Genomic DNA, 15,101 nt, shown 5'->3' with positions numbered 1-15,101 from the left:
TTTTCCCGTTATATTAAACCATCTAGAAATGCAAAAAAAACTGGAGATTCTTTTAGATTTCAATTAATATTGTAACTGTACCATATGCGATACCATAAAATCACACCGTTTCAAGCTAACGAAAAAAAATTCAGAAACAACAAATACAAAAATTAGCCGGCACCATATAAGCCAAAAGTTGCGCAAGAATAAAACAGATTAAATTGTATTGAAAATCAATTCTATCTGATTTGAGCGTTTTGAACTTAAATTGTCAAAAACAATAAGCTTGATCAAAACTTTAACACAGAGGTGAAGCTTCGTTTCGCAAATACTAACGAGAACACGACAAAAAGCAGCTTTATAAAGTGCATTAAGAAAAACTATGAATAAGCTATAAATTCGGCTGCGTCTGAGATTCGAACCTGCGACCATGAGATTAAGAGACACACACTAACCACTCAGTCACCCCAGCTTATTTGTATATAGAAGATAGAAGATTAAACACTTACCACCAATATAGCAGAGAACAGATGCTATACAATTTACAATATACAATGCTACAGTGAAATTTCCAAATAAGTCAACACTTTTATTTGCGAGTTACCTAAGAAAAAAAAGCTCGTAAAACACACATAGCTGATGCTAGTGTAAACATTTATGACTAAAAACAACCAAAATAAGTGAAAATTCTTGGTGCGGCAATTAAACTGATAAAAATACATGCAGAGAAACAATAGTCCAACGTTTCTTAAAAGCGGAAAACTTTCAGTAAATAAAAACAAACAGCTCCTGCCTAGATTCGATCCCTGGGTTTTCGGATTGCCATGTAAGGAAATTACCAGGGGTAAACGTGCATCAGACTCAACAATTCGAACTGATAATGAATCAAACTACCAAATTATTCCGTGATTCTGTTGGACAAGTTATTTAGCTGGAAAAAGAGGAAATGATCTATTTAATAACGCTCGTTGTCGCCAGCGTAACTTAAATAATTGTCAACAGACAGTTGGAAAAGTGTCAATCAATGCAAAAAAAAAACAGAAAAATGTTTTAAAGCTCGAGGAAAAAACTAATTACCGTCCCTAAAACTTCCAATTTAAACAGCAATTTCAAGTATTTCTTTATTCAGCTGGAAAATCCTTTTCTAAAATCTACTTTCAAAACTTATTTGAGCGTAAACAAATTTCAAGGCTTTTTTAAAAAAAAACATACCAACATAGTAAATTAAATTATTCTGGGAGTTTCAAATATAGGAGAGATGCTATACAAACAGTTGATCAATACAAATTCAGTTTCACTTGAGTCCAATTTTGAGTTCCAGAGGTACATTCAGTTTCCTTGCTCGTACGATTTCTACTCAAACTCAGAATACGCAAAGACACTTCTGTGCTTTCGCTGTCTTAGATGACTAAAGATGGCCGCAGCTAGCACTCCGAAAATAAGGAAGAGAATTCCTAGACTGACCATAACTGCTTTGTGCGCATAAGTTGACCTCTTTAGAGGTGGCTCTCCTCCATTGTCCTCGAACTGAGCTGACGTGAGCATCAAGTAACTCTGTGATGATATAGCTTGCTCAAACTGAAACAGTAAAAGCAAAGTAGAACAAGGATAGTCGGTTGTTGTGCACGCAGCACAGAAAGTTCCCACCATAAAAAAAAACATATTTTTTGTTGAAAATTGTTATTTTTCGTTCGTTGGGAATATAGGCATTCGATACTTACGAGAACCGGACCAAAAAGCAGCTCTATCAAGTTAATAAGAAAAAAAAGCCGAGAACTAGCAAACACTCGGCTACGTGTAGGATTCAAATCTGTAACCTAGTGCCATCAAGAGATTTTAAGTCTCACGCACTATCCCCTCAGCCACTCGGGCTTAGCAACCGACAAACACTACTCAAGAATAAAGCAGCTACATATGCTAACAAATTGCTAAAACGATTCAGCACCAAATACAAATAGACTTAATTTTGCAATTAAGAATTTGGAATATAACAAGCTGAAGGCATCCACACTAACTTTGCACGTAACAAATCGCAAAGCATAAATCACATTATGTATAAATTATGCATTTCAAAAAATTGCAAGATATATTGAGTAAGAAAATCTCTATAACCGCATTTTTATGATTGTCATGTTGTTTGAAACAAATAGCTTTTTTCGGATCATTTGATGAATCAAAAATGGATCAACTGCGTTCATTTATTACTTTTCGAATATCAAAGCACATGCTATCAAAAAGCTGTAAAGGCGCCCCAACATTATTGTAGTGCCACGCCATAAAAGTGCTGCACCAATATTCGCGACTTAGGGTGGAAAAAAGAAGGTTCGTACTAAAACAATAGCTTCGCAAGTTTAACACAGAGGCGAAGTTGCACTTCGCATACACAAGCAAAGATATGACCGACAACGCTAGTGGAAAAAACAGAATGAGTAAAACATTGAGTCTACAAAATTTCGTAAATGACGCACGCCAATGATGAGTCTAGATAACTGCTTGGTGACGCACGCCAATTATGACGCTTAGCAGTACCAGTCAATTTGAAAAGAAATTTACCAACTAGTATGCCTCAATTTATAAAGCGGATGCATTCTAACTAGTACACGAAAAAGTTCATTAAAAAATCCGACCTTGCCCAGGTTCAAACCCTTTCATTTTTCTACTGGTGTCCTTCCCTACCTCTACGCTACAAAACCACGATACCTTGAAGCTTAAGTGCTATTTGTAATATAATACTCTGTTTAATATCCATAGCATCGGCTGTACTTAATAGATGGATCAAAATATGAACTTTGAAAATGAACACATTTTGTCGCAACAATTAGATCGCAATAATATTTGCGACTTACGTTGGAAAAAAAGAAAGTTCGTACTAATGCACTAGCTTCGCAAGTAGAAATCAAAAAGTTAATCGAAAACCGAAAAAAAAATTAATTGTTTTTAATTTTTTTGAAATAAGAAAAAAAACTAGGAAAAGATAGAAATAAGCCTCGCATTAGTTAAGCTTTTGGCTTCGAACCTGCAACCTCGCGAAATGGACTCTCACGCCCTGACCTCTCGGCCACGAACGCTTAACAACAGACAAACACTAGTCGCAAATGAGGCAGCTACATATGACACAAGTTTGCAAGTTATAGTTTCAAATAAAACACACCGAAGGCATCCACGCTAACTTTGCATATAACAAATTGGAAATCATTAAGCCACATTATGTATAAATTAAGCATATCAAAAAAATGCAAGATAAATTGAATTGAAAAATTTCTGAAATCGAGTTTTTATGATGGTTAAGTTGCTTGAAATAAATAGCTTTTATGGGTCCATTGGATATATTTACATGGGCGAAGTTGCACTTCCCATACACAAGCAAAAATATTACCAATAACGCTACTAGGAAAACCTGACTGAGTCAAACTTTGTGGCTACATAATTTCTTCATTGAAGCAAGCCAATTATGACGCATAAACAGTCAATTTGAAAAAAAAAAGAAACTTACTAACTAACATGCCTCAATTTATAGAGCGGAAGCATTTAACAAGTATACAAAAAAGTTCAATAAAACATCCAACCCTGCCCAAGTTCGAACCCTCGTATTTTATTGCATACAATCATGGATCTGTACCTCTATGCTACAGATCCATGATACCTTGAAGCTAAAGTGCTATTTGTAAAATAATAGTCTGTGTTAATATCCTGTACTTAATAGCTGTTTATTGCAATAAAAACACTTCCAAAATGAACACTAATATTTGCGACTTAGGTTTGAAAAGAAGAGTTCATACTATCACACAAGCTTTGGTTGTGTAAAAATGCATCAACTGTGTTAAGTTATTACTATTCGAATGTCAAAGCAAATGATAACAAAAAACCGTTAAGGTGCCCCCAAAGTGGCACCAATATTTGCGACTTAGGTTACAAAAAAGAGTAGTCGTACTATAACACTAACGCTCACTAAAGTTCGCTAGTGTAAATATGGTTTGAATCACGACTGCAAGGGCTTTAATATGATATACCACTTTAACCCTTCCGACGATTATATGTAGTACCTGATTTTGCGTGGGAAACAAAAAAAAGAAAACACACCCGAGTACAAAGTTCCTCCCCACTTTCAGTGTTCGGAAGAAAAAGTTAAATTTACTACATTCGGATAAAAACGATCTAATATACCTGTTCATGTTCAGTGTCCGTGAAAGTGACATTCCACGTTGATTTTGTAAGTCCATACCCACGATCGGTCAGCATCAGAAAAGCAAACATTGACTTTACACAGACCATTTCATCTTCTATGTTGACCTGAAAAAATTGAACGCTTGAAAACCTGGGGGTAATTAGTTACAACTAATGAAAATAATTAATTTTCGGCATTTGAAGATTTCTATTTCAAATATCTATTTTTTTCATTAACAGATGTCTTTATTCATGTCTGAATTGTTTTCAGGGAAACTCAACACAATTTACTCGCTAATCATAGATATTGTAAAATGTAGCCAAATTTTGAACGAAGCAAATAATTTAGAAGTAGAACTTTAAAAACGGTCTCTAACTAGTGGCTGAAAATTAGTTCACCTGTTTAGATTCATTACGATTGCACGATGAATTCACTGCCAATTCGAAGTTTTCAAAACTAGGACTCGAACTCCTAAGGTTCAACTGGTTGGCAACATTGTAGTACAGGCCACCTGCTACGAAGTGGTTCGTGCGATTTAAATTGGGTTGACAAGCAACGCCGCCGAATCCCAGAGAGGTTTTGCATTGGGACATCGATAGGCTAGTTTGATTTGAAGTGAGCGATTTCTGCTCAAAAGTTTCTGTGTTTTCAAATTTATACTCTTCTGTTTCTATTGAACTCTTGCAGGAGATAACTGAACCAGTACCTACAAATTTAGAACACAAAAATTAAACCAAACAGTGATATAAAATCTTAAATGCAATAGAAAACAAGCAAAAAATACTCAAATGGATACAAAAGAAGCATTATCATCCGAGCTGTCTTATGTTGATTGCAACACTTGAAAAATTTCAAAGATTCATTGAATTGAAGCCGAATAAAGAACTTTTTCCGAAATTGCGAAACTTTTAGATTTTAACAGTTGAAAGGGTACAATTTAACATATTATCTTCCACTACCAAATAAAGAAAATCGCTGAATATACCGAGAGCTCTCGTTGAAACGCCTACCAATGATTGTGAAGTTTTCACTACTTGAAGATTCAGTATCAGCAGAAACGACGAAATCAGGAATACAAACTGATACGGATTGAAATTCTTGAACGCTGATTGTGATTCGTGCACCCTCAGGATAGCAGCCTGATTCAACTTCTGAAGAGTAATTTGACGTCTAAAACAGATGAACTAGCCTGTCGCATTCTGATAATTAAGAGGAATCCTTAACATTTGTAGGAATATTATACCACCAAAAAACTCATCATAAATTGCACCATTAGGAAAATATAAAACATATTGGAAAGAAATCAATCAAGTCAAGGTCATTGAAAAAATGATCAACTTTTCTGAATTTCGGAGAAAAAATATATCACGCTAGAGCTCTTTAACATTAGGCTCAAAGGGTAAATTTTAAATTCCGCTGATATTTTTTTTTGAAAAATTCGTTTTTTCGGCGCCATTTTAATTTTCCTGTAATGTTTAGCAAAAAAATTTAAATCGAACTTCAGTAGTCAAACGCAGAAAATCAAAGCTGAGCGTGAACAACTTGACAGACTTTTTCCAGGAGAAAAAAAAACCCTACGTTCACTGAAACAATAAAATGGACCCAATTTGAGATATAAAGATCAAATGGTATTTTTTCTATTTCGCTGGGAAATCTTATACTTAAAATTCATTTTTGAAAATTGAAGTCAATCACTCCATCTGCACCTTCGTAATTGAAGAGCCGTGTTTGCCTTCCATTCACCAAATGTATTGGAACTGAACTTAAAAAGAGAGAAGACTTAAAAAGTCAAACCTCGAGAAATCAAATTCAAGCATGAACAATTGTCAAACCTTTTTCCTGAAAAAAAGACCACACGACCTAAATTAGTCAACGACAACTTTTATTCTGGTCTCTTTTTCATGGATAAACTGCTGTTACTCTGAATCATAACGAATCTTACCTTCCATAGAGAATAATGATAACGAGATATTGAGACATCTAGGCCATAACAACCAGCAACACTGCCGTATAAACTGACACTTTTTCCATTTAAGAAAACAGTCATCAAATCGCTTTTGCTAGCATACAGAGTTGAATTATACGGAAACGCGATCAGTGAACTGTAATTCGTCATGGTAATAACTCCGTATGTTAATTTTGACAGGGAGAAATTAACAGGGTTCACTGCAGGATAAAATTGGTTGATCCATTCCACCTCAGAGAAATGGGACCGTGTTTCAAACTCGTAGCTGAATATTTTCAATTTTTTAGCCTCCAATTCGACTACCAAAGCCTTCATCAGATCGTTGTATGTTTCGGGCCTGTAAATAACAATTATAGCAAATGGATAACTATCACTTTCAGGAATTTTACGATCAAAGGTCAGGTTTTAATTTTGTGATCATTCGTATTCCGACCAATTAGTGGGAAGGAATTCGTATTCGTGTGTTTTTACGAGCACAAACAGGCGCCGTAAGACGTTGAGTTATATATCTGCTAAAACCCATTTCAGTCATGATAAAGGCTCCAATTAAATCCAACAAATTTATTCACCGAGAAAATACGGTTTAAATATTTTTTTCTTTTCAGAAATGTGGCAAGTTTCAGGCTATACAAAAAATTTGGAAAATTACCATAGAAATGAGAAGTCATAATGCATTCGAACGATTATGTCGTTTTTGAAGAGCCAAACGTCATCCGATTCATTTTGAAAGAAGAAAGGCATCACACACTCAGTCACAAAGTCAGATATGATGTTTTCATGATGTCTATGGTCACTCAGGTATAAAGACAGGGATACTAAAACACATGCTCATTTAAAACAATGAGCTTTTGTTTCCACTCAGCATTTAAATTAAGTTTAGCGAAGTGTTTGAAATTGTATTCAACAAAGCGATATGCAAATATACAGCTACTCCTTATCATGGTAGTTACTCGGAGATGCTTGTCATTCATTTAAACATAGCCAAATGACAGTTGGAAAAGAGTAATGAACGCAAGGAAACAAAAAAACACTATCTGGAAAAAATCTCAACTTTCGAAATTAAAGAAAAAATAGATGCCCTTTAAGCTCTTTGAATTTCTAGAACAATTTATGATTGGCGCTTTTTTGATAACATGAACCCAACTTGAGAAAACTGGATCAATAGGTAAAGTTTTTATTCCGCTGGGAAATCTTAAAAATAAATTCTACTCTCGAAAGTAGAAATCGTTCACGTTGTTTCGCCCCATTTCCACGATCGTATTTGGAGAGTGCTATTTACGTCACTTTCAGCAGATTAATTTCAATTGAACTCAAAAAATGCATTATACCTAAGTGCATCAACATTTTAAGACTTTTTCTTGAAAAAAAGAAAAAAAAATCAGAAAGACCTATATTAGAGTCTTCACTAAGTGCATTAATCTTAAAAATTACATGGACTCAAAGCTGTTTGAAAGTCAAGAAATTTTTTAAATAATTTGTACTTTGTTTTACTTCCGAGCTTCAGAGAAAAAACAACACTGCCTTAACCCAACTCAATTTGGAAACACTGGGTCAATAGACTACTTTTAATCCATCGGGAAAATCTCAAAATTAAAATCAGCTTCCGAAGCTATAAGTCAATCACGTTTTTCTGTTCGATTAACAAAAGAAAAGAACTGAAACTTGAAAGAAAACAAATCACAAGTAAAACCGCTTAAAATCAAAATTGAGCGTCTTCAAACCAAACCTATTATAGAGGCACTTAGCATTAGCATAGTGGTAAGGCCTTGACTTTTAAATCGTCAGATCGTGTATTTGATCCCATGCCATGGCAATGATAGTGTGTGAGCATGAGCTCTCACTTAACCTCTAGCTTCAGGTCTACCACAGCCTGACCAAATTTGACTGCAGTAGTGAGTAGTGATACCACGCGAAAGTTCTAGACGCAAAAAGACGGCCTTGAGTCGCAAAAAAAAGAGCTGCGCTCAACAAAGTAACACGGTCTGGAATGTTGGGAGATAATACAAATGGACCATCCTCGACAGGACTGTTAAGGCCTACTGAAACATCCTCTGCGATTCGCAGGAACCACATTATTTTATTATATTGTATTATATAAGAGTCTTCACTATGTTCATTACTCTTAATAAGCCAATTTAGATTAGCCGCGCGCTTATTTTAGCCAATTCAACCAACTTTCTAGCATCGGACAGCTTGTTGAAAGCTAAAAAAACTGGAAGTAATACAATTACTGAATGAAAAAAATTTTTTAAAATGGATGACACACAACGATCAGAATTACATGCTCAAGTCAGATTCTTTGAAAATAACATACTGTTCCTATTGTCGACCTTCATAAACTCTGGATGCACGGTCGAATAAGCGTACTTTTTCCTCGTCCAGTTGAAGGCAGATATTTGGGTTTTGTTAACCATAACTGACACTACAACTACTTCGTCAGTTATGAAATTTTCTGGTCCATTTTTAAGGGCAGCCACCATTATGAAAATGATGCCCAGAAAGACCAAAAATATTCCCAGAATGAGATAGTACATAGGCGGAATGCTCTTGAAGAACGCAGGCTGGAGAATGTTCAAGGAGAAAATTCTCTTCCCAGAGTATCTCTCTCCCGCAATCGTACTTTCTAAAATACAGGAGATTCAATTTTATATGATTAAAACTAGACCACGTATAAAACCTTGAAACGCTTGGGATACAAAACAAGAAACTCATCAAAACATCTCGATGATTTAAGACGAACAATTGCCAAATCTTTAAATTCGATCTGAAAATATGAATAAGTGATCTTCTGATCGCGGATCAGATCCTGTTTTTTCTTCATTAATTTAATTAAATCCTTAGTTTAAAAAAATATAGAAACATAGCGAACAGAAAATTGGAAAAAAAACAAGTAGCAAAACGAACTTGAGCCTTGTACAAAATAGATGAGACTAAGTAGCTTTCCTCAATTCATGATTGATCGAACCCATCGCTATTCAGATTTTTTTTTCAAACCTACTGAACTTTGCAAACAGAAACGATCGCGGGTTAAATATCTTTTTAGATTTAGCCCAATGCGTCGATAAAAAACGTCGAAAACTTTTTCTTTAGTACTCTTTGTACTCAAATGAACGAATTACGTTGAAAAATGGGCTGACTGTATAACCCAAAGCTCGCGTGTAATAAGAGGAAAAAAGAGTAAGAAAAACTAATCAGTGCACTATTTTAATTCAAGCTGCTGTTTTTTCTCGTTGGAAGAAACTTACTGAAATCAAATTGCAGTTGGAATGGCGAATGAAAGTATCCTAAAGTTTAATCTTCATTATTTTAGTTAAATCCTTAGTTTAAAAGAATATAGAAACATAGCGAACAGAAAGTTGGAAAAAACAAGTAGCGAAAAAGAACTTGAGCCTTGTACGGAATTGATGAGACTAAGTAACTTTCTTCAATTCATGATTGATCGAACCCATCACTATTCAATTGTTTTTCAAAACTACTGAACTTTGCAAACAGAAACGATCGCGGGTTAAATATCTTTTTAGATTTAGCCCAATGCGTCAATAAAAAACATCGAAAACTTTTACTTTAGTACTCTTTGTACTCGAATGAACGAATTACGTTGAAAAATGGGCTGACCGTATAACCCAAAGCTCGCGTGTAATAAGAGGAAAAAAGAGTGAGAAAAACTAATCAGTGCACTATTTTAATTCAAGCTGCTGTTTTTTCTCGTCGGAAGAAACTTACTGAAATCAAATTGCAGTTGGAATGGCGAATGAAATATCCTAAATTTGATATAAAACTGAACCCTGCCACAGATTTATCTAAAGTACCTGATGTTGTGAGGAAATCTTAAATTTTCTCCCACTTTCGATGGTATGAAAAAAATATCTAGTACTCACGGGCATCCAGGATGTATATAGTGCAATTAGAAGGCAGCGCCAGCTGGGCTATCTCCGCATCGGGCTCGAGTATCTGCAGTTCTGTCATCCGCATACTAGCTCCTGTGCCACTAGACCCGGGAGACTGTGAAAGAGCCTCATTGGATGAAGACACAGAAGGCGTGAGGGATGAAGTTGTAGATAATTGCACTTCCAACACATAGTCATCATCAGACAATACCTGTCGAAGAAATTGGAAAACATTTTCTAAAATAATTTTGAGATTGATATCCTTTATAACCTTTGTATTTCGCAGGCCTTAAAGTAGACAAGGACTTTTGAAATGACTGTACAAACATTTTCATTAAGCATATATACTGAGGCTGATATACCATAATTTCTGAAATATAATACAAACCGAAAGTTTCTCAATGTCAGTAAAAACTGGTGCGTGTCTATTCAGGGTCAAAATTTAGCGATAAATTTTAATCAAAGAAATCTTAACTTTTATATTTAGTCCAAAAAAAAACATAAATTTTCCAGGAACTAAGAATTGAAAAAAAAGGGTTCTAACAATGATAGATTTACTTCACTTTGAAAAAAGATAGTGATGCAGCATAACCAGCAAAATGTGGGCAGACTTAAAGTTTTTGAAATAAAGAAAATGTAACTTTTTGAAACCAAAAAACTTTCATTTGGCAAAAAAACAGTCCTGGAAGACTCTAATCATTGGCCCCATGTCGTCCATAATACACCCCATGAAACTAATGCATTAAAAAAGAGGTTTGAATTTGTTTTGACTATAAAGCAACTTAACTGGTCCACTGAATCTGTTACCACAAACAATTTTGCTTAGTTCTTACCACTGGACAGTGGTATGATTCTCGCTTTGGGTGCGAGAGGCCCCGAGTTCAATCCCCGGCTGTCCCCATCCTTTTCTAAAAACATCTTTATTGTCCCATCAAAGATGGCTTAAAGACATCTATAATTTTTTATAGATCTCTCGGTGCTATTTTTATACTGTTTTTTGTTTTTCATTTTGAATTTTTTTCTTTGTACAGTTTGAATTGTACGTTTATTGTTTTTCCTTTTTTAGACTGATGATGATTGTAATCAATCGAAAACGTTCTCTTAACTAACATTGATTGTTTTTCCTGAGCAAGTTTCATACATCAATGGACAAAAGTGACGGTGACTTTGGTCGAAGCATATATTTTATTGGTGCGAGTTCGCTCTCGAGAGCGATATATTCAGAAAATTATTGCAAGAGAAAGAGGCTGCTGAGTCGTGCGACCCCTATCCCTGGCCTGAGTTTCAACAACCGAACAAGGAACCAGTTGAAAGTATTGAAGAAACTGCTGGTGAAAGGAAAGTTGAAGGAAGTGTCTAATATCGTTATCTGGCACGACGTAATTAACAACTCGATTTCTAAACACCGCAGCAATAACAACACTGCACTTGACGTAAGCAAATTGCTTCAGATCCTCTTGCAGTTCAAGAACAGGATCAAGTGTATCATATACACGAGGCGGTGTGGAACGCCAGACATCTTCGAAGCGCTGGTGACAACTGGTATTTTAGTATTGCACACAGAACGACACTTGTCATCTAAAAGGAATCTGAGGAAGCCTGACTACAAAGAGGAACTGAGAGAATTTCACCCAAAACAGCATATTGAATTGACATTTGAATCCCTTAGTCCAAACTAGAACAACTGGTGAAAAAGTCGAGGTCGAAGAAACGAAAACTAACTAAGAAACGTCGAAACAAGAAGAAAGCAGGAACTCAGTAGAGTTAAGGCGGTTTTTTTTTCGTGCCTTAATTGACTCCAGAGGGGCTCGGCTCCTCGGAGGCGCCCAAGCTCGTTTGCGCCCGTCGTGTTCTCTGTCCCGTGATTGTCTGGTTCTTTATCTGTGTTTTTGCTTCTCTGATCATGGTCCATTTACTTGTCCCTCTACCATACTTGGCGAGAATTTGGAAGAAAAACGACACTTGGAGATATTTTGTGCGATATCAACGTAGCTTGCGTAAGCACATACATAACAAGTACCGTGTTTATTTCCTTCACTCTTGTCTGAGAAACGATTTGACCCCACGATTTCTCTAGTTCCGCATTCCCAGCAACGGTTGTTTTGATCCTACCATCGTTCATAACTTCCACAGGAATCTATTGAAGAAAGAGATAAGCACTGCCAGTGCTCGAGTCCTAGAAGTCAAAGAGGAGATTGGTAACGCACGCAAAGAGTTTCTCAAACACACCTCTGAGGCCACTCTCCCTTCCAAAGTGTTCCATACTAGAAAATACATGCGCGAACTAGTGTCTGAATTAAATGATCGGCATCGCGGAAAGCTTGAGAACCTCTCCAGCGTACAAGAAAAACCCCTCTACATTATAAAGAATACTGTCAGGATTGTGGGAACCATTAAAGTGCCAGATTTAGTGCTTGACTACTTATCGTTGAGTCCGAAACACCCAGTGGGCGACAAGTCTATCGACTTACACTTCCTAGCAGATGTGGATCGTCTCCTGTACAACTTGAAAACTAATGATATCGAGAACGACAAGTTGAATGAAGTGAACACACTCACGGTGTGGTACCTTATAGAAATGAAGAAACAAAAAGATGAACCTAACCTTGGAAAAATAAATAGCTATCTTCGGAAAGAGAACATCAAAGGCGTACCCGTTCGACAAAGGAGCTGGTTTATGCCTGATGTCCGACGTTGACTACTTTTCTATGTTGGATGACATTTTAAACTGCCCTCAATTTGAGATCTTGCCCACCTCACGGAAAGAGATTACTTTGAAAGTGGAAGACCAGTTCAACAGAACACTGAAACAACTTGCCGACAGTGAGAAGATTCCAATGTGGCTCTATCAACACCTTCATTCAACGGGTGCCCAACCGGCCAGGTTATATGGATTGGTAAAAGTACCTAAAGAAGCAAACCCCTTAGACCGGTGCTCTCTTTACCTGGTAGCTGCTATGATAAGATGGCTTGCTATTTTGTTCAGTCGGGTCCCTGGTGCCAATATTGGAACATCCACCATTGACATGAAAAAGAGACTCAAGGACGTTATTTTGTTCAGTCGGGTCCCTGGTGCCAATATTGAAACATCCACCACTGACATGAAAAAGAGACTCACGGACGTACAATTGCTGGACGATGAAGAGATTTTTTCCTTAGACGTGAGAAGTCTCTACACTAACGTACCAGTTGCGGAGGCCATTGACACAGCTTGCCACGTGCTTTACAACTCTGACTCGGCCCCGGAAATCGACAGAGCTACATGCAAGCAACTCATGCAACTGGCAGTTACTGATGTCAACTTCATGTGTGGCGATAAATGGTACGTTCAAAAGGATGGGAGCTGTAATGGCGGTTATTCTGGCCAAAGTGTGGATAGAGCGGTTTGAATATGTCATTGCCTCAGATGAACCACACTCCATCAATACAGAGCAAGAAAGATCTGCGACTGATGATAAGACAATGTGTCCCGTCTGCGCCGTGAAGGGTACTTGGAAAGGATACTCTATACGGTGCAAGAAATGCAAGTTCTGGTTTCATCGTAAAGGCAATGACACCTCACTCAATGCATTTAAGAACATGCATGGTGACCAGTGGATTTGCACTCAGTGCCAAGAAGAGGAGAAGGTTCCGGCCATTAGGGAAAAAGCTTAAATCTTCGGACGCTATGAAGACGATATCTTGAGATCTGCGCAGAGTGACTCTATCGACAGCATCTTGGACAGGGTCAACACGCTTCATCACAACTTGGAATTTACTATCGAAAGGTTGCGAGACAACGGTATTATTTTTCTAAACATGTTAGTAAAATGCCAGGATGCATGTGTGAGTACGAGTTGTTATCAGAAGACCACAGATACTGGACTGATCCTTTCCTTCAGAGCCCTTACATAGACTGGTTACAAACGCAACATGATTCAGGGCTGCATTCACCGCATCTATATTGCCACATCGACATGGAACAATTTCCATACTGAGATTCAAAAGGCAAAGAAGATATGGGAAGCAAACCAGTATCCACCCCAACTCTACGAACCCATCTTCAGAGAAACTATTGATAAACTGCTGGGGCCGAAAATCAACATCACGGACAGGCAGAAGAAAGACAAAGGCCAGTCAACAATGTTCACTTTGCAATACAGAGGCACTGTGAGTGACACGTTTAGAAGACATTTGAACAATATCACTCATGTCCCTGTTATTTTCACTACCCGGAAACTGAAAACTGCTGTCCCGTCTCGAAAATCCAAGATCCCGAATCATCTCTGTAGTAATTTGGTGTAGCATATCACTTGTCCTGGCTGTAGTGCCAGCTATGTTGGGCAGACAACCCGACACCTCACCACACGCCTTAACGAGCATTCGCGGATCTCTACTCCAGTGGGTGAACACATGGCACAATGCGTTAGCAACTCAGAAAACTTGATGGCAAAGATCATAGATCGATCTAACGACCCTGTCAAAATTTTAACGCTTGAGGCCCTCCACATCAACCGACTCAAACCAAGGATCAACAGAAAAGAAGAATACAGGTCGCGCGAACTCAAAGTCAAGGTTTAGAAAAACATCATTATTGTCCCATCATAGATAGCTTAAAGATATCTATATATTTTTTAGATCTCTCGGTGCTATTTTTATACTGTTTTTTGTTTTTCATTTTTGATTTCATTTCTGTTTGTAAACTTTGGATTGTGCAATTATTAATTTTCCTTTTTTCGACTGATGATGATTGTAATCAATCGAAAACGTTCGCTTAACTAACATTGATTGTTTTTCCCTGAACAATTTTGCTTATAGCAAGCGTAATATAAATATACTACTTCAATTCACTCACCTCTCTACCAAGCTTTAGACAAAACTCGTCTACTATGACTCTGAGGTAGATGAACGGCTTATCATCCTTTCCTTCATTGCTCTTCAGCTCCAGCTGACCTCTGTAGCCAGGGACACAGCTGTTCACAGTGAAAGTGATAGGATTTTTCGTCATTTGTCCTCCATGTATATGTATATCACTACATACTTGACATTTGATTCTAATACAACATAACTGAAAATCTAAAACTACTTTCCAGTCGATCATAACAGCGAGCTTTTTCGCCAA

At 37.0% G+C, this 15,101-nt stretch overlaps 3 protein-coding genes across 7 annotated transcripts in view; 1 reads left to right on the top strand and 2 right to left on the bottom strand.

Moving 5' to 3' along the window:
* Positions 1 to 15,101, top strand: part of LOC134839138 (transcription factor Dp-1-like) — a 367,543-nt gene that overhangs the window by 159,745 nt on the left and 192,697 nt on the right. The window lies entirely within an intron of this gene.
* LOC134839139 (septin-2-like) overlaps positions 1 to 15,101 on the bottom strand; it is a 411,571-nt gene that overhangs the window by 378,691 nt on the left and 17,779 nt on the right. The window lies entirely within an intron of this gene.
* LOC134839137 (uncharacterized) overlaps positions 1,188 to 15,101 on the bottom strand; it is a 31,682-nt gene continuing 17,768 nt past the window's right edge. The window contains exons 1-9 of one of the 2 annotated variants that reach the window (XM_063854583.1): positions 14,835 to 15,052; positions 9,992 to 10,211; positions 8,428 to 8,736; positions 6,763 to 6,928; positions 6,090 to 6,450; positions 5,158 to 5,317; positions 4,546 to 4,853; positions 4,147 to 4,272; positions 1,188 to 1,560 (exon numbers count right to left, since the gene is read on the bottom strand). In XM_063854583.1, coding sequence (XP_063710653.1) covers positions 1,336 to 1,560; positions 4,147 to 4,272; positions 4,546 to 4,853; positions 5,158 to 5,317; positions 6,090 to 6,450; positions 6,763 to 6,928; positions 8,428 to 8,736; positions 9,992 to 10,211; positions 14,835 to 14,987 — 2,028 coding nt within the window. In that variant the 5' untranslated portion in view covers positions 14,988 to 15,052 and the 3' untranslated portion in view covers positions 1,188 to 1,335. Of the gene's footprint in view, positions 1,561 to 4,146; positions 4,273 to 4,545; positions 4,854 to 5,157; positions 5,318 to 6,089; positions 6,451 to 6,762; positions 6,929 to 8,427; positions 8,737 to 9,991; positions 10,212 to 14,834; positions 15,053 to 15,101 lie in introns of those variants that run through there. The other variant, XM_063854582.1, reaches the window with a different exon arrangement.

The sequence above is a fragment of the Symsagittifera roscoffensis genome, chromosome 2 (genome assembly GCF_963678635.1).
Source record: "Symsagittifera roscoffensis chromosome 2, txSymRosc1.1, whole genome shotgun sequence".
Lineage (NCBI taxonomy): Eukaryota > Metazoa > Xenacoelomorpha > Acoela > Convolutidae > Symsagittifera > Symsagittifera roscoffensis.
This window is presented reverse-complemented; position numbering and strand designations above follow the sequence as displayed.